This window comes from Talpa europaea, assembly GCF_964194135.1.
Source record: "Talpa europaea genome assembly, chromosome: 4".
Taxonomy (NCBI): Eukaryota; Metazoa; Chordata; class Mammalia; order Eulipotyphla; family Talpidae; genus Talpa; species Talpa europaea.
In genome coordinates this window covers 3,727,810-3,750,608 of record NC_140070.1, presented here as the reverse complement: position 1 = coordinate 3,750,608, position 22,799 = coordinate 3,727,810, and the positions used below count along the sequence as shown (strand labels likewise).

General features: G+C 52.9%; 1 protein-coding gene across 3 annotated transcripts; it reads left to right on the top strand.

Annotated features, from left to right (window-relative positions):
- Window positions 1-2,993: 2,993 nt before the first annotated feature.
- On the top strand, window positions 2,994-21,823 carry EXTL3 (exostosin like glycosyltransferase 3; the record flags this gene model as incomplete). Of its 3 annotated transcripts, none has more annotated exons than XM_084232145.1 (5): window positions 2,994-5,066; window positions 13,445-13,572; window positions 14,879-15,023; window positions 18,292-18,420; window positions 21,614-21,823. In XM_084232145.1, the coding sequence occupies 5 exons, from the start codon at window positions 2,994-2,996 to the stop codon at window positions 21,821-21,823; spliced, it is 2,685 nt and encodes an 894-aa protein (XP_084088271.1). The 3 variants fall into 3 exon arrangements, with proteins under 3 accessions (XP_084088271.1, XP_084088270.1, XP_084088269.1); XM_084232144.1 differs by having other exon boundaries at window positions 2,994-5,141; window positions 18,328-18,420; XM_084232143.1 differs by having other exon boundaries at window positions 2,994-5,141.
- Between the last annotated feature and the right edge of the window lie 976 nt (window positions 21,824-22,799).

Here is a 22,799-nt window from a genome sequence, read left to right as displayed (position 1 = left end):
GAGACCTGGTCTGATTCGGGTTTTGGGAAGATAGTCGACTCTGTTGCCACACGTGGAAGGCTTGGCAGCGTGCGCACCTTACCAGCGCTGTGGGTGGTGCCTGAGGGTCAGTGGCTGAGACCACGAGGATGTAGTGTGTGGCATGAACAATCTCTGCAGATTGCTCCTGGTCAGTATCTCATTGACATTTCTAGGTCCTAGGACCATTGTCATTTTCTAGGGAATGACAGAAGAGATTCTGAAGGTTTTCTTTTGTGCTTGACATACTTTGATTGGATGTTAGGAAGGAAAGTCATGCTCACGGACGGGGCCAGCCCTTCTGCCTGATCCCAGTGGAAGAGCTGGACCTTGTGGGTGAGCACCTTGACAGCTGCGGATTCCTTGGTTTCGGTTAGGACGCTGGCCTCTGTGCCCAGCTCCACTAGTGATACCCATTAGTGTCAGGCTGAGCATGGTCACTCTCCAAGGCACTTTTTAAAAAATATTTTGTTTAGAGCGTAATTTTTGATTTTTTACTATGGACATTTTCAAATAGGTCAAAGTAGAAAGCATAGTCTAAGCCCCGTCTCCCCGTCGTCACTCAGTGTCCTGCTGAGTCTCGTTTCAGCTCTGCCTCTACTCTTCATCACCCTCATCTGTGTGTTTGTAAGGAAATTCCAGATAAATCATTCCCTCTATGAACATCTCCGTACATGCTTCTAAAAGATGAGGCTCTGTCCATGCTGCAGCGATTTGGATTCTTCCCTCTCAGCTCACACGCAGGCGGCTGCGTGTCTGTAGGGTTTGCCTCTGAGATGGCCAGCTTACGCCTGCTGTCCTGTGTGTGTGAGTGGCTCGCTTAAAAGAGTGGTCTCTGCCTGGACACTGAGTTCTCTGGTCACCTGTACACACAGGAGGAGCCTTTTCATGGTGGACAGCGAACATATTCTTAAATGGCACCTTCAGGATTGAGTATTTTTCTAATAGCGTGTCACTTTTCTCCTTTTCTCTCAGGAGAGCAAGCCCCGGAGTTCACGATTCCAAGTCAGTGTGTGGTGGCATGTGGCGCTCTCGAGTCAGGAAGGAGGCTCCTGAGTCCCGTGGTAAGAGGACAGCTCTGCTGGCCACCCTGGGGTTCTCTGTGAGGGTTTGATCTGAAGTGCAAAGAATATTCTTTTGGAATCAAAAAGAAAGATTTAAACATTTGAATTAAGAAGATAATGCTTTAGAAAAATCCTGGCGTGTATCCTTGGGGATTTTTGGGCAGACACTGTTCACTATCCAGGTTTAGATCACGGTCCATATTTTCTGGCTTTTGTTGTTCTTCTCTCTTGCTCTGCTTATTCAGCTCTTTCAGCAGCATTGTCTTTAGTTCGAGGGGGCCACGGCCCTGTCGCCTTCAATAGCCACATGTCTTTAGCGGGAAGCCGGAGAGCTGGCCACGCCTCTGAGCAGCACTGCTCATGGCCCACACCTGTGGCCGGGCCCTGGCTCTGTGCTCGCCTCTGACTCTTCAGAAAGGGAGTTCCAGAGGTCAAGGTTCTCCTTAACATGCCCTAGGTTGTGTTCGGCATGTCTTACACATGCTAAGAGTGTGGTGAATACCTTTTGGAGGAACTGAATGAATGAAAGCAATTGGGAGAATATTAGGAATTTGATTCTGGGGATGTTGAGGCAGAGGGGAGAGCTTCTGAGGCCGGTCACAGTGACGTTTGGTGAGAGAATGGGCCTGGGAGTCTGTCTCAGGGCTCATTCTCCTAGAGCACCCTCCCATCTGCGACCCGTTATTTCCATAGCAACACTTATTATTGATGTCATCTCCATGTTGGAAACTGAGGCATAAGATCTGAGGGCAAGTCTGTCTCCAAAGGATAAGAAATCTGCCCCTCACTTCCGAGCATAGTGTTCTTTCTAAAAGAGCACGTTACTATTTATATGTTAGGGAGGAACACATGATGTCTGCGCAGCGAAGATAGATGAGAAGCATCCGGGAGTGCATTTGTCTCTGGATGGCTGTGCCCACTCCTGGGGAGAGATCAAGAGAGCCCTCTCCACCGAATTCAACAAACAGAGCTTCTCCCAGATTGTTTTTAAAAAAATAATTCAAAAGGAGACTTCTGCCTTAGGAGGGCACGCTGATCGCTCCCAAGGCGAAATACAAGGGCGTTTCTCTGCGTCTGAAGATGACGTGGAAGCTGAGAGTCACACACGGCCGCACACGTCTTTGCCCCCTGCTAGGTGCAGTTGATCATCATTTTGTGGGACTTTAATGCTGCACTCTGGGCAGTTAAGTAAGAAGGGGGGTGTGTGTATAAGTGGGTAAACTGAAGCTGTTTTTGGACACGTGTCCATTTCTTACTCATCACAGGTAAAGTAGCCCCACTCGGTGTCATCTGAGAGGCAAAGCAATGTTCTCTTCTTCCATCTGACCAGATTCAAGCATTTTCTAGCGATGCCTTGGGCCGGGTGGGGTCATGGAATGGCCTCTTTAGCACTGACCCGGTCTCTTCCCTTCACAGGCCTGCTTGGTGGTGGTGACATCGATAAGAGGCTGGCGCGTGTCTGCTCCAGCCGGCGGCCCTGTGACTGCGATGGTAGCCATGCGCACGTGCCTGTGGTGGTAGCTATGCACACGTGCAGGCTGGCAAGGCCCAGGAGCGGGAGCGATGTCTGTTGAGAAGGTCTCTCCCAGCCCGGGCTCCGTCTGCTGGGCTTCCGCATGGGCCTCCTCCCTTTCTTCTCATCCGCGATGCAGCACCTGTCACCGTTTGATAAAGATTAAGGACACGTTCTTCGGTCAACAACCAGAACATCCGATCTGCTGGGAAAGAGCCAGAGGCCACTCCCACTACAGCTGAGGAAGATGAAATTTCCATTTTATTGGGTGCCTTGTGCCGGGAGCACACCACCTCTCACAGGCGTGGGGGCGTGAAGAGGGCTGCGCTTGTCCACTGGGAACTCATGGTGATGGCGGGTGACCCCACGTGATCAGAGGGGCCGGCGCCACCCCTCTCATGACGGGCTATACCATGCTGCGGAGCGGGGGCGCGGGGAACGGGGGTCAGGCCTGGATGCTCTGGTGCTCCACCCGCAGCCGGCTCACGTGGCTCAGCTTCACGCTCTTCGTCATCCTGGTTTGCTTCCCGCTCATCGCTCACTATTACCTCACCACACTGGATGAGGCCGATGAGGCGGGCAAGCGGATTTTCGGCCCACGGGCCGGCAACGAGCTGTGTGAGGTGAAGCACGTGCTGGACCTTTGCCGAATTCGTGAGTCTGTGAGTGAGGAGCTCTTGCAGCTGGAAGCCAAGCGGCAGGAGCTGAACAGCGAGATCGCCAAGCTGAATCTGAAGATCGAAGCCTGCAAGAAGAGTATTGAAAATGCCAAGCAGGACCTGCTGCAGCTCAAAAATGTCATCAGCCAGACGGAGCACTCTTACAAAGAGCTGATGGCCCAGAACCAGCCCAAGCTCTCGCTGCCCATCCGGCTGCTCCCCGAGAAGGACGATGCTGGCCTCCCTCCCCCGAAGGCCCTGCGGGGCTGCCGACTGCATAACTGCTTCGACTATTCTCGCTGCCCGCTCACCTCTGGCTTCCCAGTCTATGTGTATGACAGTGACCAGTTGGCCTTTGGCAGCTACCTGGACCCTTTAGTCAAGCAGGCCTTTCAGGCTACAGCCCGGGCCAACGTGTATGTGACGGAAAACGCAGACATCGCCTGCCTCTACGTGGTCCTGGTGGGTGAGATGCAGGAGCCCGTGGTGCTGCGGCCTGCTGAGCTTGAGAAGCAGCTGCATTCTTTACCATACTGGCGGACAGACGGACATAACCACGTCATCATCAATCTGTCACGGAAGTCAGATACGCAGAACTTGCTGTATAATGTCAGCACAGGACGGGCCATGGTGGCCCAGTCCACGTACTATGCTTCTCAGTACAGACCTGGCTTTGACTTGGTCGTCTCGCCCCTGGTCCATGCCATGTCAGAGCCCAACTTCATGGAAATCCCACCACAGGTGCCCGTGAAGCGGAAATATCTCTTCACCTTTCAGGGGGAGAAAATCGAGTCCTTGAGGTCCAGCCTTCAGGAGGCCCGATCCTTTGAAGAGGAAATGGAAGGTGACCCTCCGGCCGACTATGACGACCGGATCATCGCCACCCTGAAGGCGGTGCAGGACAGTAAGCTCGATCAGGTCCTGGTAGAATTTACGTGCAAAAACCAGCCCATGCCCAGCATGCCCACCGAGTGGGCGCTGTGTGGGGCGCGGGAGGACCGCCTGGACCTGCTGAAGCTCTCTACCTTCGCGCTCATCATCACGCCCGGGGACCCGCGCCTGCTCATCTCCTCCGGGTGCGCTGCACGGCTCTTCGAAGCCCTGGAGGCCGGGGCCGTTCCGGTCGTGCTGGGGGAGCAGGTGCAGCTTCCCTACCAGGACATGCTGCAGTGGAATGAGGCGGCGCTGGTGGTGCCCAAGCCGCGCGTCACCGAGGTGCACTTCCTCCTACGGAGCCTCTCGGACAGCGACCTGCTGGCCATGCGGCGGCAGGGCCGCTTCCTCTGGGAGACGTACTTCTCCACCGCCGACAGTATTTTCAGTACCGTGCTGGCCATGGTCAGGACCCGCATCCAGATCCCAGCCGCCCCCATCCGCGAGGAGGCTGCCACCGAGATCCCCCACCGCTCGGGCAAGGCGGCCGGGACGGACCCCAACATGGCTGACAACGGGGACCTGGACCTGGGGCCGGTGGAGACCGAGCCGCCCTATGCCTCGCCCAGATACCTCCGCAACTTCACTCTGACGGTCACCGACCTCTACCGCAGCTGGAACTCTGCCCCCGGCCCGTTCCACCTCTTCCCCCACACGCCCTTTGACCCCGTGTTGCCCTCAGAGGCCAAGTTCCTGGGCTCTGGGACTGGGTTTCGGCCCATTGGGGGTGGAGCTGGGGGCTCTGGCAAGGAGTTCCAGGCAGCGCTTGGTGGCAACGTGCCCCGGGAGCAGTTCACGGTGGTGATGCTGACCTATGAGCGGGAGGAGGTCCTTATGAACTCTCTGGAGAGACTGAACGGCCTCCCTTACCTGAACAAGGTGGTGGTGGTGTGGAATTCTCCCAAACTGCCCTCGGAGGACCTTCTGTGGCCTGACATCGGCGTGCCCATCATGGTAATGGCTCAGTGAGCCGTCTGTCTCCTGCCCGGGGCTCCTCTCTGCACCCCTTCATCGCCATATCCTCTTTGTGTCCTGACCTCTGCAGAGCCCCTGCCCCGGGAAACTCCTGCCTGCCTTTCCCCCAGTCCTTGCAGGCCTGGCCATTTCCATCCCTGCCGCTCGCTTCCTAAGCCTCCTGAGTCTCCAGAGCTGACTTTGATACTGGCCCCGTGAAAGTTTGCAGAGCCCCATACCCTCCTGTGTCCTTTCAAAAAGGTGGTGAGAATTATGCTGGGTAAAGCGATCATTTGATAAATGCTGTGATTTAGGCTGACTAATTGAGCATTTATAGAAGATACATTATCTACTGTGATTTCTACATTTCATGTTTATGGAGATTGAGACTCAGGTTGATTATCTTGCCGAAGGTCATGATTTGTAATGGAGAAACTGAGCTGTGTTTGTCTGATTCTAGAAGCTGCAGCTTCAGTCACCTCTCAAAAGGTGTAGGGAGAATGCCTGTGTCATTTACCAGGCCGTGTCAGAAGGCTTTCGGGAGATTGGAGTCCAGTTGGAGGCCCTGAGCCCTTACTCCATCTGTCTTGGTGAGGATGCTGTGTTTTACAGGAAAGTAATATCCGTGCATGAAGATTAGGACTTTAATTCTGAGTGCTTCATTCTGACCCACCTCGCATAAACTTGGCGATCCAGACAGTACCCGTTTATCTTTAATGTGAGGCTCTAAGGAAACTGCCAACTACTTACTGCAGCGTTGGTACTTTCCAGAAAAAGGTAGCAAAGAAGGGCAGTAGGTGTGAGGGGGTCGTGTGTTCCTGGTAGCTTGCTTAAGAAAATGAGTGTAGTTTAAAAAAAAATTTATCTGGAAGGGGGGATGTTGGGGCTAATTTTATAGGGAAACTAATTCATCTTAAAGCAGCTGTGTGGCATAATAGAAAGCATGATTTTTGGAGTGATGGGGACTAGGGATGGAATGCTCATTTTGTGGTCTTGGATAAGTTAATTAACTGACTTCAGGGTTAAAGAGGATTCTCAGGCAGGCAAGGAATCTAGAAAGGTGCTTGTTAATTTTGATTCCTGCTCACCCCTTGATGTCAGAGCAGGTGGACGGGAGCGGTAGCTCCTGCCCCCCCGCCCCCCTCCCCGTGAAGGCGTCGGTCCTGCCACCAGGTTCCTGGGGTCGCGGCTGTCACCACTTACAGAGTACCTGGCGGCCTGTCTGAAATTTCTTACTGCTCATCTTTTCTTGTATCTTATTTATTTACTTTCAAATTTATTTTTCATTGAGGTAATACTTGGATTCCCCCATCAGCTAGCACCACTAAAGTGCACCCACCCCAAATCACCCACAGTCCACCAGGGTCCGCTGTGCTCCCTTCCCTTCGCTGTCACCCCTCCCTCACCCCTGCCCCAACCTGGTGCTTCAGTTCTGCAGTCAGCCATCCACGGGCTGTTTATAAGCTTGTTTTTATCGGATCTCTTAGCTTAGTTACTTTATATTCCATGTATTAGTGACACCATCCGGTATTTTATTGAATTCATAATCTGAAACTATTCAAACTGTGTAGGGTTTTAAAGATTCTGGACTCCAGAAAAAAAAAAAGTGTTACAATGGGAAGATGTTAGAGTTCTTCCCAAATACATTTCACTCTTTTCCCTTTCAGAATAGTTTTTTGACTGTCATTGAAATTACGGAAGAAAAGCACTTGTCCTGTGAAAGGTGGCTGGGGCGCAAGCAGCCCAGTGAAGCCTTTGCCTCCATCCCGCTTCCCCGAGCTCGGCGGGGTGCCGGGGAGCTGGCGCTCAGCCCTGCTGCACCGTGACTGAAGCTCACGGGCAAGTGGGCCAGGACTTCTCTCCTGTGAGGCTGGCGGGCAGCGAGCGGGCTGCTTTGATGACTGGCAGCGCGTTTTAGAGAGGCCAGGGCCACCACCACCCAGGCACTGGGGCTCGGTGGGACCCGCAGCCCCTCCCCTGTGGAAAGCAGCACCGCTAGGACACTCCTCAGTCGACTCTCCACCCCTGCTGCGGACGTGACCTCTTCCTAAGGTGGCGCTCGAGGCTTGGTGAGATTAGTGGCAGGGCGGTTCCAGGCACCCTTCCAGATTCCAGTCCTTCAGGGAAGGTGATCTGGAATTGGGATTGGCTGAATGAGTCAGACAGGAGCCCACTTGCCTGTCAGAAAAGGGTGGGTGATTTGTGCTTCTCTCACCCAAGCAAGGGCAGGGCCATGAGCTGGGTAGCTGTGGGCCCTCTGTGTGGCGGTGAGAAGGATGGTCTGAAGGGTGCCTCCTGGGATTTAATGTTAAAATTCCCCCTCCTGTTCCACTAATTACGTAACAGGGGCTCTGCATGGGCTCTGACTTGAGTGTGCTCTTCCTGGCCCCTCCTGGCCCAGGTGCTCTGTGGAAAGAGGATTTAGTCAGAGGGGAGAGGGCCTGGCCAAGGTGGCGTGGCTGGAGTAGCCCCCACCTGGCGGGTGGGGCTGCGGAGCAGAGATGCTGGCTTGGGTGCTGCCAGCTTCGTGGACAGTCACAGAGGCGTGTGTGGCGGGAGGCCCTGGGCAGTGGCGGTCACGGCCGGGCTGGGCGTTTTCTGCTCCTGAAAGGCGTTCCCCTGACTCCAGACCGCCTGAGTTTCTGGTAATGCCAGTGTTTTCTCAGATTTTGTTTCCCAGGAGTGACGCGACCTCTCTGGCTGCCCTCGGGAGTTTTGGTTTTTAACTGACTTTGAGCAATCGGACAGTGATGTGCTTGGACCTGGCCTTGTTTGGTTTTTATTCTGATTGGGGAGCCCGAAGCTTGAGTCTGTCAGTTTGTTTTTCATGTTACTTTGAGGAACTTTTATGTATGACTTACTCAGACACTCTCCTGCCCCTTCCTGCCCCTTCTTTGGAGGCCGTTCGGCGTGCACGAGGCGCCCGGGGCCTCAGTGCTCTCTCTCTTCTTTTTTGTTTTTGATTTCTTTTTCTTTAGTTTCGATCATTTCTGTTGATTTGCCCTTGAATTCACAGCCTTTTGTCTCATCGCCACTCTCCTGTGGAACTCACACAGTGACTTTTCAATTTCAGGTGCTGTATTTTCCATTTATAAGGGTAGTTTCTGTTTCTCTGCTGAGATTTCCCGTCCTTTTTTCCGTTCTGCATACACTGTTCTTTATTCTCTGGGCGCAGTTAATGGTAGCTGCTTGAACACCTTTGCTAATTCCAACAAGGGCCGTATTTTTTAGTTCTTCATATATCAAAGAATTTTATATTAAACCCTGCACATTGTGAACGCTAACTTGTGACAACTGTGGGCTTGGTTTGGAAAGTGCTGCTCTTTTAGTTTAGGTGAGCTGTTCATTTGGTTAGGCCAGACTGAAAGCTCCTTCTCTTGAGCGCCAGCTGTGAGCGCGGTCCGTGCTTACAAGGACGCCGCGCACGCCTGATGCAGCGGCGGACAGAGCCGGCGGTTTGTGCACGGAACTTGGCTCTGTGTGTCTGGCTCTCCTTTCTGGAATCTCCTTTCTTGCTAGGTGCTGTGGTTGCCCCAAACTCTTCCCTCTTACCCTCCAGGCCCGTGAGACCTGGGTATGGGCTGAGGGTGCCAGCTGCCCTGCCTGGTCTGACTGGCCTGCTTCTGGGCTGGAAGCAGCAGTGGGTGCTTGTGTCAGCAATTCCCTCCTAAATTTCCGCTCCCCTCCGTAATAGTTGCCTCCTGTTGTTCACTGCCCAGTGCCTTCGGAGAAGTGCAGTTTTGGCATTTCCCCCCAGAGTTTAGTTACCCACGGCAGGAGGATCGGGTCTGGTAAGAGTTTCTTTAGCCAGACTGGGAGCAGATACCTCCAAGTCCTCTCTTCGGCATATATAATCCCAGCAAAAACTTTGGCTAGAGTTACGGCTTTATTCTGACCAGTGAGCACTCGCTCCATACCCTGGAAAAGAGTAAGGAAGTGGTCTTGTTGGAGCATTCTGTGGGAATGAGAACATCAAGACCTGTCCCTGGGAGTTTAAACTTGGGCTGTTGGGCAGGAAACAGATTCAGTTATTAACTGTGCCCGACTCACTCAAGACATGAATCATCTTCACGCTCCGCGCTTGGTTGTCCAGGCAGTCTGTGCCAGCCAGCCCGCGAGCCTGCTTCTCTGCACTCCTTTCTGTGAGCGGCACAGCGGATTACACTGGGCGCCTGGGAAGGCCCCTTTGAAAGGGTCGCATCTGAGCAGAAGCTTGAGCGAGGTAGAGAAGGAGCCACGTACACGCTGGAGGGGTGTCTAGGGAGCGGCCTGAGTAAGAAGCATCTCCTGTTCAGGCACAGCCAGGCTGAGACACCGGTGTCTCCGGGGTGGAGATGGAAAGGAGACGGGCGAAGGCCCAGGCTGGCCCATGTGGGCCCACACAGCCCTGAGGGGAGTCAGTTTGTTCCCAGCGGGGAGGGTGGTGGTGGTGGGTTTTGAGCAGGGGTGGTAGGATACGTGTGGGGCCCTGGGGAAAGAGCAGAGGCAGTTTAGAGGGTCTTGCAGTAGCCTAGGGAGGGGACCTGGTGGCCGGGGCGGGGTTGGTTCACAATCCCCAGTGGGCCCCACGGTCCCTGTGGAAGGCCAGGACAGGTTACTTTGCCCTCCGTCCTAGCCCTTGATGGCACAATTGAAGAAGCAGAGTTCTGCTTTAGGAACATGTCAAGCCCGAGTGGTGGTTTTCCTGCCGTTGCCACGGTGACCCACTGAGGGAAGGTCGGGAGACTAGAAGAGGAACTGGGCATCCTTCAAATTGGGGCTCGGGCCTCTGCCAGTCGGGCTGCAGGGGCTTTCCTCCTTGCTGCGCTGCAGGCGGGAGTGAGTGGGAGAATCCTAGTGGCTTGTTTATTCCCTGGCAGGTTGGTATGCTTTGTTTTTCATCTGTGTCCACTCTGCTTTTAAGAATACTACTTGGAGGTACCAGATGAAATTTTTAAAAATTGTGGTTTCTAAGCAAAGTGGATGGGAAGACCTTACCCGGTTTCTCTCATCCAGGCTGTGCAGCGTCCGGTAGGCCTCACCAGGCACGCGTGTCCGGGGGTGGTTTCTACGACAATATTTTGTCTAGTAGCTGGTGGTTGCAGTGCTGGCTCTTTTTCTGGTTCTGAATGGGCTGCAGGGCTGGGAGGATCCTGTGGAACAAAGCTACCAGAGATCGTGAATTAATAGCGAGCATTCTGGCTGCAGGAAGGATCTGCTGGAAAGTCAGGTTGCGGAAGGGACTCGCTAGTGGCGTCAGAGCAGGCGCTTGGACGGTGGCCCCCCCTTTTGTTTCCGTGCGCCCCTCTCACCAGCTCGAAGAAAGGCATCTGAGGCCGCAGGGTCACTCGACTGGTGTTTCGCTGAGTGCTGAGGCCTCAGGACTTCTGACCACAGCCCACGGGTGCTTTCCTTTCTGCGCGTGGGCAAGGGGTCAGGGCCCGCACCCCCCGCACTGGCCTGCTCTGTGGTCGCTCGCTTGGGGGGGGCTGCAGCCGGTCCCGTCTAGCTTCCCGGGCCGGTGGCAGGTCTTCTCTCCATTGAACAGACTTATCTGCTAACCTGAAACTTAGCCGTTTTTCAGTACTTCATTAGACCAGATTTAAGGTCAGACGTGAAAACCAGTTCTCTGCGGGACCTCGTGCGGCTGCTCCTGAGTCGCCCCCGTCTGCCCACGTCTCCTCCGCCACCCTCGTCCCACACGTGCCCTGTGCTCCGCTCTCTGCCTCTCCCCGCCGCCAGGGCCTGCGAGGCCGCGGTGGGCGCGCTGTGCATGAACCCGGGAAACGCGCGCCAGGGCGGGGAGTGGCTCCTGCCTCGGCTGCCTTGGGGTTTCTTTCTTTCTTCTTTGTCATAGAAAACTATTAAATACTGAGAGGTTTTGGTGTAGTGGATGTTTATAGTTTCCCTAGAGGGACTTCTCACGTTTCCAGTCCGTATTCTGAAAATAGGAAATTAGGTCCTCTGTGCTGCTCGCTGTCTGGTCACTGGCTCGCGTGTGGCGCGGGTGTCGGACGTGCTCCCCGTGCAGGCTCCGTGCTCCCTGCGCAGGCTCCGCGCTCAGTGCCTTTTGGTCGCATCCATACTCGTGGCGAAGGCAGTGCCTTGCAGGTCAGTCTTCAAGCTCAGGGGTGACTAAGGAGCCATCTGAGGCGGAAAGAAGAGGGAGGGGCATTGCTTTTATTTGAAACAAAACAATGTCAACAAAGCGAGGCTGTTTCCTGAGCGTGTCATGCCACTTCTGCGCCTCTCCTCCCGCTCATGATTTCTGCCGCTTCTCAAACTCCCTGGGACAGCGCAGAGAACGGTGTCTGTGGTGCCAGGTGGCAGGGGCTGGTTCGTTGTGCCGTTGTCTAGCATTAAGCCCTGTAGCTTGGAAGCAAAACTGTCAGAAGAAAGCCTGTTGCTCCCCCCACTCGTTTGCTTTGCATCTGCAAGGTCTGTGAGGGCAGAGAGGGCCGGAGGCGTTTGTCCTTTAACGTCCTGGTGGCGCTACTGCCCCCTGGGGGCCGACGGTAGCCCCGGCCTCTCAGCAGCGGCACCTGTGCCCCTGCCCGCTGACGCTGACGGCTTTGCCATGGGCTGGCCTGAGGCCGCTGGGGTGTAGCGGCACCCCTGCCCCTCCCCGCTGCTGGCGGGTGGGTGTGACAACCAGAAAATGGGCGCGGGCACTGTCAGATGTTCCTTGGGGAGCGTTGCTGCTGGTTGAGAAATTCCGCCCTGAACCCTCAAGCAGACGTTTTGACCACGGCGCGGCTGACCGCAAGGGAGCTGCGGCTGGAGGCTGCGCTGCTCTGAACCTGTAAAAGCTTTTCTTTTATACTGATGACTGTTGCTCGGTCCCGTTCCTGAAAATCTCGCTGTCTGCAGCCAGGGTTGTGCCGGGGTGAGCAGGGGGTCTGTGTACCTATTTCTAGATCCACCGTAGTTATTCTTAATGGATTCTCCTCTTAATGGACGTCAATAAATTTGGAGGTGAAACCTAGGCCAAAGCACACTTCGTGTCAGACCTTCAGCTCCAGGTCTCCAAAGGACGGGTTCTCTCATTTGAAAATAGAAAATTCACTTTGTACACCAGACAGAAGATTCTGGCTGTGCCCTGGGAGTCACGTCCTGATCGCTTTGGATGTTTTCCAGTTAAGAGTGGAGGGTTTATAGGATTGTCAGATGTGGTGGCGGAGCAGGCTCGGTTGTGTACACAGCACGATGCCTCAGCTCAGCAGAGGGGCTGCTAAGTGGCAGAGTTGTGATTTTGACCCCAAGCTTTTCTGATTGAGCGCCCCCACCCTAGCCCTGCTTTTCCCTGTGTCAGTGCCTCTAGAAGTGTGTGTGGGAACCATCCCGGATCCTGTGACATCGCAGGTATGGGGCAGGCCTGTCCCACAGCCCCAGGGGGTGCCCAGTGTGCTGGGGACCACGCTGTGCTAGGGAGCCCGTGTGCTGGGGATCCCGCTCTGAGCACCGGCACCCTGTGCTGTGTCCTGGGTCACCAACGCTGCTCCTTGGGCGAACTCTCAGAACTGGTCATCTGCAACTCAGTGTTTTTTCAACCATGCTTTCTTTCCTCTGAGTTACGTGTTGTCCCCCTGCTGGGGCAGAGGCGCAGCTCTGTTCACCTCCCCCCCTCAGAACCGTGTTTCTGTCCTAGGTGGCTGCCAGCTCTGTAGGAAAGTCAGGTGAACGACCCAGGGCAGCTTGTAGGGAAGTTTGAGTGGCAGCGACTGGATTCCATTGATTCTAAGGTGGATGTTATCTTACATTTTAACTTGTCTGAACTCTGCTTGCCTCTGCAGATAGTTGGCGCGTTGCCGTTGGCGAGTGAGCATTTGCTCCTGCTCCCAGGGGGTGAGCCCGGGCTGTGGTGCTGAGGACTGGTCTGCGCCCCCCCCCCCTTCCCCCTGAGCCAGACTCAGTGCCCTTGTAGACTCCAGGGATTTCTGAGTGTGGATGTGAAGTTTATGAGCCAAATGGGGAATTCCAGAGCTGGGAATCATAATCCAGTTCTACTCTGCCACCTTTCTCGTGAGAGCTATTTTTAATTTCCCTAGACTGTATCACTCATTTACTCATGTCAAATAATCCTCAGCTTTAGTTTGTTTCACAAGGATGTTAGTTGGCAAGTGAGTAAAGCTTAGGATGTGAACTCCTTACACACTTGCTGAATGATCAGGCAGCTCTGATTCCCAAAAGGCTGTGCTGGGCTTTCTGAGAGGCAGCTCTCAGCTCAGACTGCTGGGTGCGTCCAGCGGTCTCCTTGGTCCTCGGGCTGGCCTGGCTCCGTGCTCGCCAATGCAGCATTGACCGCGGTGTTGTTCCTGTTGCAGGTGGTGCGCACGGAGAAGAACAGCTTAAATAATCGATTCTTGCCCTGGAATGAAATCGAGACAGAGGCCATCCTGTCGATTGACGACGACGCGCACCTCCGCCACGATGAGATCATGTTCGGGTTTCGGTGAGTAGCTGGTTCCCAGCCAAGGCACCCTTGGTCCGCAGCTGGCAGGAGCCCACTCGCCTGTGTCAGGCAGCAGGTGTGCCCCTGGCAGATGGTGACTGAGGAAGCCTCCGCAGTGACCAGGACTCTCTGGGGACAGAGCTGGGCCCGGGGCCTTTGCTGGTATCAGAGACTCCATTTCTCGTTCCTGCTAGGCTTCCCTCTGGGTTGCCTCTCAGGGAGATGAAGTTCCTTGATTATCTGGAGGGGTCACCTTCCTGCCCACCCCGGGCCTCTGGTGGGCTGGGGCGAGGAGCAAATGTGAGCTGTTTGTGTCTAGCGATGAGGACTGACTCCCAGGCCAGAGAGGCCACGTGGCTGTGATGGAGCCAGAATCCCGGACCCTAGAAGATTTGGGGAAATACCTAAACAAAGGGATGTTTTTAGCATAAAAAGAAAGGAAGTACCGGGACACACTACACCCGGGTGGGGGATTTGGAGAGGGCAGCCTGGAAACGGGCAGCGTGAACAAGCCCCTCAGCAAGGCCATGTCCTGGCTGATTCTGTTGGCGTGAAACACTCCCAGGAGACAGCCCATAGTGATGGAAAGACCAGCAGCTGTCACAGACCGGGGAGGAGGTGCGGAGGGACTGGTACTAGTTATATGGTTTCTTTTTGGGGTGACAGATATCCTGACATTAGCGGGGATTAGTTGCACAGCTCTGTGAAGATACCTAACAAATCACACATTTCTAAATAAGTGAATTTTATGGTGTGTGGTTTATAGCTCAGTAAACATCAATTTAAAGAAAAGTTGACCACGTCAGCTCAGGTGGCGCGGGACTGGGGGCCGAAGGGAGCTTCTCCTCCTGGACCCCGAGCGTCTGGTTACCTCAGACCCAGAACTTTTGAATTCATTGACAGATCTGCCGTCTGTGGCTCTGCTTTATGACTTTCCTAAGGGAGCGAACAAAAGCTTTCCCCTTTGCCACGCTTTAGTGTAGGTTCTCAGCGTTTTGCCCTGGAGAGGGGAAGACCTACGTCTATCAGAATCACAGGTTGGAAAAGAAGCCATTGTTTATTTAGATGGGCAGAAGCAAACTCACACCTTGCAGTTTTTATGCATTCTTCATTAGTTTTTATCACACTCTTTTTCTTGTGTTTTCAGATTGTTTATCAGATTGTGTTATCAGATTGTGTAGCCAGAGGGAAAAATATGCAGGTGTAGCCAGCAGAGAAGAAAGGGAAAAGGGTCTGGAAGATCGAAGCTCCAGTGATTGTCTCAGAGCTTTGTGCTCAGGTGTGTGCATGTCCTTGTGTGTTCCAGGGTGTGGAGAGAGGCGCGGGACCGCATCGTGGGCTTCCCTGGCCGCTACCATGCGTGGGACGCCCCTCACCAGTCCTGGCTCTACAACTCCAACTACTCCTGCGAGCTGTCCATGGTGCTGACGGGCGCTGCCTTCTTCCACAAGGTGAGACAGCCTGGTCAGAGCCCAGGCTCTTTGTGGAGGTGAAGTGTTCTTACCACTAGAGTTCTTACCACTTTGTGAAAGTGGGGCTACTAGAAAATTCTAAATGCTGTGTATGGTCTGTGTGGCTATTTCTGTGGGTCTCTGTGACGGCGCACCTTCCCTTCCACATCCTTCCTGTGGGCGCAGAAGAATTCCTGTTGGGAGCTAACCAGTTGCCTGCCTCCCACCTCACAGGATGGCAGCTCTGCCTCCCGACTGAAACCTGGCTTTTCTCTGGGGACATTGCTTTCTCTTCAGCTTGCGCATGTTTGTCTCCAGGGACTGTGATTGAGCCTGCTCATTTCCCAAATCTGTGGGACTTAGTTAACAGTGACACTTCTCAGCTGTCATAAAGTCTCGTTTCAAGCTCATGCCACCTACCTAGCCGCCCCCTCCAGCCTCTGATCATCCTCTCACTGTCCCCAGGGGCGTGGACACCCGGCCTGCGCCCTGGTCTCCGCTCCTCAGTCTGGGCAACGTGGTAGTCCTCGTGCTGGACCCGAGGCCCCCGCTTCTTCCTGTGTCCTCTTCCTTTCCCCAGACCTCGCACCTCCTCGCACCGACACACTGCTCAGTCCCTGACTTTTCCCCGAAGTCTTTCCTCAGAAGTTTAATAGTTTTCAGGGTGTCCCCTGGGTGTCCCTCATGTCCTTCTGACAGAACTGAACCTGTCTTCCCCCAAAGCCCATGGTCTCTCTCCAGCTTCCCTCATGTGTTTCATCTGCCAGAGGGTGACCTTGCAAGTCCTTCAGACAACCTTGAAAGTCATTTCCTGGAGACATTTTGAAGCGGCCTAAAAAGTGATTTAACTTTCAGTGGCTTTTAAAAAATCTTTAAAATAATCCAGTGTGCACAGCTGATGTGCCCACCCCATTCGCGAACCCCATTCGCACACTCGGTCTCCAGACCTGGGCTGGGCTGTGGACTGAGCGTCTGCTAAGAAGCCACATCTAACTGGGAGTTGAGAGAAACCACCGTCCATGTGAGCCGTCTGCTCGGACCTTGAGCGCTGACGTGCCTTCGGAAAGTCTGCCTTCTCCAATTCTCTGGTGGCTCCTTAGAAGTTATGATAGTCGGATCCATTACTTTCAAGTGATGAGTAACTTACTCTGTAAAACCTAGGTTTTATTCTGTTTGAAAATCCCGAGTATGGGTCACAAATTAGCAACTTGAAAGCCTTCCAGGGCTTGCCAAAAGGGTTGTTTAGCTCTCAGAGCTTCCAGGTTTTAAAAATCACTAGATTTTACCAAAAGCTCTGAACCCCAATGAATTGGAAGCTTAGGTCGTCCTGGACAACCTCCTTGTGTGGCACTGAATGGCTGGAGCCCAGTGGCCTCTCCTGGGGCAGCGGGGCACTCATGTTCCTGTGGACCTTTCATTTTCTTACACCTGTTTGAAAAAAAAATAAAAGTTACTTATTTGCCTTATTTTTGTTTCACTCTTGAAAACAGTTGATTTTCCCTAGTCAAATTTTTTTCATTACAAGTATCAACAAAATTTTTTTAACTAATACCTCACATAACTATCCATGATTATGTCCTGGGAGAGACATCTTGCTTCTGTGCCTGTTACGTCATGATCTTCCTACTAGGCCGGATTGTGTTGGAATTGGGCTAGGATTCCCATGTTTTGTGATACCGTTCAGGGTTTTTTGTTTTGTTTTGTTTTAGAAAACTAATGAAAGATGTTAATGTTTTTACATTCTAGAGTAGGTTCTGAACCCATTGAACTTTTCATTTAGAAGGTTTTCAGGCAGGCTGTGGAAGATTTTCCATGTTTTACAGTGCAGAGATATGAAAGCTGTGGATTTACAGAAATGATTTTTGGCAGCAAAATCACATAATTGGTGGAGCTACTCCTAAGCATTTGTTTTCGCAATGCTTTCTCCGTGTGTTCTTTAAAGCAGTTCTTTTTTTGTTAAAAGATTGATGAAAGTATGGATTGTGTTTAATTAATGGGTACAGACTCAATATCATACTAAAGCTGCCAGTGGCCATTTGAAGGGTCAGCAGATTTGATTTGCCTGTTTCATAAAAGAGAAATGCGTAAGTCGTTTTTCAAGTTCACCATCTCTTAAGAACTTTGCTGCAAGATAACCAGCAAACTTCTGGATGCTGCGAACATTTTATGATCATTCACCACATAAATCCTACTTTTTAAGGTAACAAGATACATATATCGGCTTTCCCGATACACTGCCTGTGCATCAGCAGCATGCCGTAGCACACTGCAGTTCACTTGTGCCCCGTTTTATAATATTGGCCCATTTCTGTGGTGTGACTGTGACCGTGTGGTCGCCTTTTCCTCTCCTACCCGAGTCCCTGAGCGTGGAGCTGGGATGAGACGGGCAGTTGTGTTTTCACCCTGTGGATGAGATGGACATTAATATCGCAAGATGACAGTGAACTGTAACAAATTAATTAAGCGATGAGCTCCAGGTGCTTATTGCCTTGATTTTTAATATAACTCATTTACGCTTATGCTATTATTCTTTTAATAATGCCTGCTTCAACGCAAGCACCTGAAATTCCTGAAGCCTTAGCAGTTGCCACTTGTCAGCAGGTGTGAGCCGGCTTCACAGCCTGCAGTGGCTTGCAGGACATTTTAAGATCTTGGGGCTTTTACTCTGAGTGAGATGAGAAGGGGGTGGGGTGGCGCCTGCAGTAAAAAGGGGGTGACATGTTCACTTGAGCTTGTGTTTAACTCAAGCACTGCTGCGTTCTGAACTAACTGTAGAAAAAATAATATGATGTGGAGACTTCAGGAAATGATATGGATAATCCAGGCAGGAAGAGAGGGTGGCTTCGAGCAGGGAGCAGACTCCAGCATCCGCGATGAGGCTCTAGAGGTTGCCTGCCCCATGGCTCAGTGACTTTCTGAGGGCCAGGTTTACCCCTCACTTATATGGCTGTTGTCAGAGAGAGAGAGAATGTCATTCATCTGAACTAGTGTGTGGCCTGATTTCACAAATCTTCATCTTGCAGAATTTCCAAGGTGCCAGGAAAGCAAATTTTGACTCCCCAAGGTGGGGCCATGGCACTTTGTTTGGGACAGTCTTTATGGCAGAGGACAGCCTAAGAGAGTGGCACCCCTGCTTCCCAGTTCTCTGTAGTGTTGCTCAGTGATTGCCACACCCAAAACACGTGCCCCACCCAAAATGACAGCTCCTGGATACATGCCAGAGAACGGTGGCCTCTAACAGAGTGCGCGGCTTTCTCTGCCCTGACAGTATTATGCCTACCTGTACTCTTACGTGATGCCCCAGGCCATCCGGGATATGGTGGACGAGTACATCAACTGCGAGGACATCGCCATGAACTTCCTCGTGTCCCACATCACTCGGAAACCCCCCATCAAGGTGAGAGCCCTGCTCCTCCAGGCCTGCGGGCCTGGTGCTACGCGCACGTGGGGGTTGGCAGGAGTCGGGCGGTATGTGCTCCTCTAGCCCTCAGGCTTCTGCTGTGGAGCCAAAACCGGGCCCCTGCGGGTCAGGTGGTTGTCGGCACAGGGGCCCTGCCCTCCTAAGGTTGAGTGGATAGAATTCAGAGGATTTGGAACTTGGATGAGGAAAGTATTACATCTTTAATTTTCAATCATTTCTACCTGGAATTTAGCATTTCTGTTGGTTATGAAACAGACTACCGTTCCTAAGAGCATTTGTGGTAGCTCATTCGTCATCTGTAGAACTTACATAGAACTTGTTTTCACGTCTCATGACTTTCGTGGTTACATCTCAGCATTACTTGTGTTTATCACTGCTTTGAAATAAAGAAGCTGTGAAGAACGGTAGTCACGATTCCCTGTGTAAAGTGTGTTTTCCAGCCGCAGTGTTCATCCTGACATTAACAGCGAGAAGTGCTCTTTGTAAACTTGAAGGTAGGGAGACAAAGGTCTTCGAAAGACATTAATAATGGGTGCAATTTTCTGTTCTTTATCCTTTTTTTACGTAGGCAGGGCCTGGGCAATAGCCAAGATGTACCTTCTATTTATACTCCCTAGTGGGCCAGAGACATCATCTTTGAAAATCTAAAGCATCTGAGTCATCAGGCACCTAATAATGTCATAGTCACTGACGGACTCCAGACTCGATGCATTTTCATCTTCATTAAAGTGTCTGCTGCATTATTAGGCCAGTGTCCAATTAGCTAAACCTTCTCTTCAGCATAGAGAGGAGGACGGAAATAATTTGCAAATGCATGCAGGATTCTTTCCAATGAAAACTTGAAAAGTGGCATTTTCTGTGAGTTTACTTGATCTTCTGTTGATCTTGACTTGAGTTCAAGTCGAGATGACTTGTTAAAATCAAAGGCTCCCTGGAATTAAGAATGTCTTCAGATTCTCATTTCCTTCATTGTATAGGACTAGTTAGAACTAAATATTTTTTTGATCTGCTTAATTTTGATAGTACCAAGTATATGCTCTTTCATGTTCTAAAGTAATTTTTTTTACTTTAAATACTTCAAATTTTAACTGTTGAGCTGTTCACTATTGCCGGAGGCCAGCTCCAGCAAAATGTCCTGTCAGGGTCCCCGCAAGGACGAGATGGCGTCGGCAAAGTGGAGGGATGAGGGGATGAGGAAATGAGGTAGATGAGGTAGTGAGGAGGCACTGACACTTGATCAGGGTGCAGATATCTCCTGCTGAGGGTCTCAGTGGGTCTTTATTTATTTAAAGAAATTTTATTTATTTATTTACACAAGCACTGGGTACAGTCAGAAGCGCGGGAGGGTGAGAGAATTCACCAGAGCCAGAGCGGGGAGCAGAGCAGGCAGAAGGACCGAAGGACACTGCTGAGGGGAGCAGCGGGCGGCAGGAGAGGTCTGCGCCATGTGGGACCCTCACCCTGCGGCCAGGGATCAAACCGGCGCTGCAGAGGCTGTGGGCAGCTTTGCAGCCCAGCGCTCGACCGCTGCGCCACCGGGGAGGCCCTCAGTAGGTCTTTCTTTATACATCAGAAATTGTTATTTGATCATTACATCATGCAGTCATGTGATTTTACTTTTACATTGCTTCAGAATTTATTAATGGTCATTAACAGTGCACAGTCCTTTTTTAATTTTCCCAGACTATGATTCACTTGGTTACTTGGTTACATTATTTCCCTAGGTGATGCATGTTATTCAGAAAATAGAAACAGGTGCTACACAGCGTGATTTATGCAGTCAAGCTAGGTAACTTAAAACAAGGCTCAGCAGGCATTTGTAAGATCGAGGGCAGCTTCCTATTTTCTATATAGAACCAAGGGGTCCCGGGGCCATGGGAACAGTGTGTGGTGTGTTTCTCTCAGACCATTTCACCTCCCCGGCCGCCTCGGGGCCCTCTCTAGTGGGGACTTCTACCGGGCTCGGTTCCATCAGTTCTATCAAGCGTGGTTTGTTAGAGAACTCAGTGTTACTCATGGTCACTGCAGTACAAATTGGAGGATGTGGAGAATTATTGGAAACCGTTTCATTATCACTCATGTTGGAAGGTGCTTTTCTCAAACTCCTGAGGTGTGCGTTCCCGAAACTGGCATTGATGCCAGCACTCATTGTGTTATTCTAAAGCTTACAGAAAATTTCCATGGTTTCAATAACTGCCACAAACAAATGAAAGGAAGTAGCAGGAGCCAGCTGTGGAGTTTCCTGACTTTTCAGGAGTTTTCCCTCATGCCCGGACCGTGTCAGACAGCATGAGTAGCGTGGCCCGCATCACACTATTGAACGTATTTATAATTAGGGAGGTGTGATTGCTTCATATGTTTTGCAGTGTTGTTTTTTTTAATATGCGTATCTTAGCAGTGGTACTGAAGAACCTAGAGTTCATTTTGTATTACTGCTTTGGATAATGTCCTGTTCTTTGTGAGGAGGAGAAAGATCTAGAATGTAAATAGGCTTCATTAAAAGGATAAAGCACTGAGAAGATGGGTGGCGTGGGCGAGCCGCAGAGAGAGGAGTGTGAGTGCACATGTGACCCTGTGGTAGCAGTGGCCCCCCACCCTGCCGCCGGGGTCTCTTTCACAGCTTCCAGACGGTGCCGGGCGCCCTGAGACTGAGGTGCCAGTGATGCCCCAGGAGACATGGACACTGGTTAATTTTTGGAGATATATGTTACAGTGTGTGTACACACACACGTGTAGTATATACACCGACACCTTTTTTTTTTTTGATGTATCATCTAATGTGTCTAGTTTGTTTTTTTCATTAAGGTGACGTGGGTTCACAGCACTGTTCGTGATCCGGTGCTTTGGGGTCACGCCCTCCGGGTGTGCGTTTCCACACCCAGGCCTGCCCAGGACCCGCCCCGGACCCGCCCTTCTGCCGTGGGGCTTCTCCCGTGGGTCTGGTTTGGCTTCGCCTGGCCCTCCGCGGGGTGTCTCCGGGCCCACGTGCAAGCGGCCTGGCTGACCGCGCTCCGCCGCGCGCCCTCCGGCTCCGCGGCCCAGACGCCGGGCCTGGCCTGGGCACGCCGGCAGGGGCGCGGGGCCGACGCCGGCGCCTCAGGGCCCGGCGGGCGTCGGGAGGGCCAGCCTCCGCGGGCTCCTCATCGCTGCACTCTCTCCCCGTCTCCAGGTGACCTCCCGCTGGACTTTCCGCTGCCCGGGCTGCCCGCAGGCCCTGTCCCACGACGACTCCCACTTCCACGAGCGGCACAAGTGCATCAACTTCTTCGTGAAGGTGTACGGCTACATGCCGCTGCTGTTCACGCAGTTCCGCGTGGACTCCGTGCTCTTCAAGACGCGCCTGCCCCACGACAAGACCAAGTGCTTCAAGTTCATCTAGGGGCTCGCAGGTTCGGGGAGCGGACGAGGAGAGCGAAAGGTGGCGCCTAAGGTTCTGCGCTCGGAGGGGCCTCGGGGACACCCTCCGGGTGGGGGCCGCGCCCGCCCCGGGAGAGCCGCGGGGAGTGCCCAGGAGACGCTGCGTCTCTGAGGTCGGCCTCGCTGGGCGGGTGGGGCCGAGGCTGCGGGGACCCGCCGCGGGGCCCTGACCGATAGCTACACTGAGGACCCGGGCTCGCGGGCGCCGCGTGGAGGCCCAGTCCGGCTGGTTTGTGATTTTTAGATTCAGTAACAATTATTATTATTTAAGAAGGAAAAGGTTCAGAGTCGCCATTCAAGGCTTATTTATATATATGTGTGTGCGCGTGTGGACACACATGTGTATGTCCGTATGTATGTGTATATACATGGGCGCACACACTCACAGAGACATACATATATATATATTTTGGGGGGTGTGGAGTTTGAAACGCTGCCTGTCTTGCTGCGGGAGGCGCTCCGTATCCTGTGTCTGGTGGAGAAGCTCCCGGCCTCCTGGTCCCTGGTTCATCCTGGAACATCCTCTTGGCCCACTGACAGGCCTGTGGGTGTCCTCCCGCCCCCCCCTTGCCACCCGCCACCCCGCCGTGCTGGGGGAGGCCTGCCTGCGCCTTGGGGGGCAGCCGGCCCACTGGCGCTTAGGGCTCTCGCTGGGTCTGTCTCCCGGTCTCCGCGTTTGAAAGGCGTGGGAGGGAGACGTGGTCTGGAAGAGCCTCCAGCTGCTGCTCGTCCTGTCCGTCCTTGTCAACGGTTCTGGCAGCAGGCGTTCCCGAGGCTGCCCCTTGTTGAGAGCAGAGAGCTGGGCTGGTTCTGGGCCGGCCCGAGTGGATCTGCAGGGGCCCCTCCCTGGAGAGCCGCGCGTGGCCTTGGGGGCTCCCCACCCCGCTGTCCGGGAGTCTTGCAGCAAGGCCCCTGCCTTGGGAGAAAATCTCGGTGAA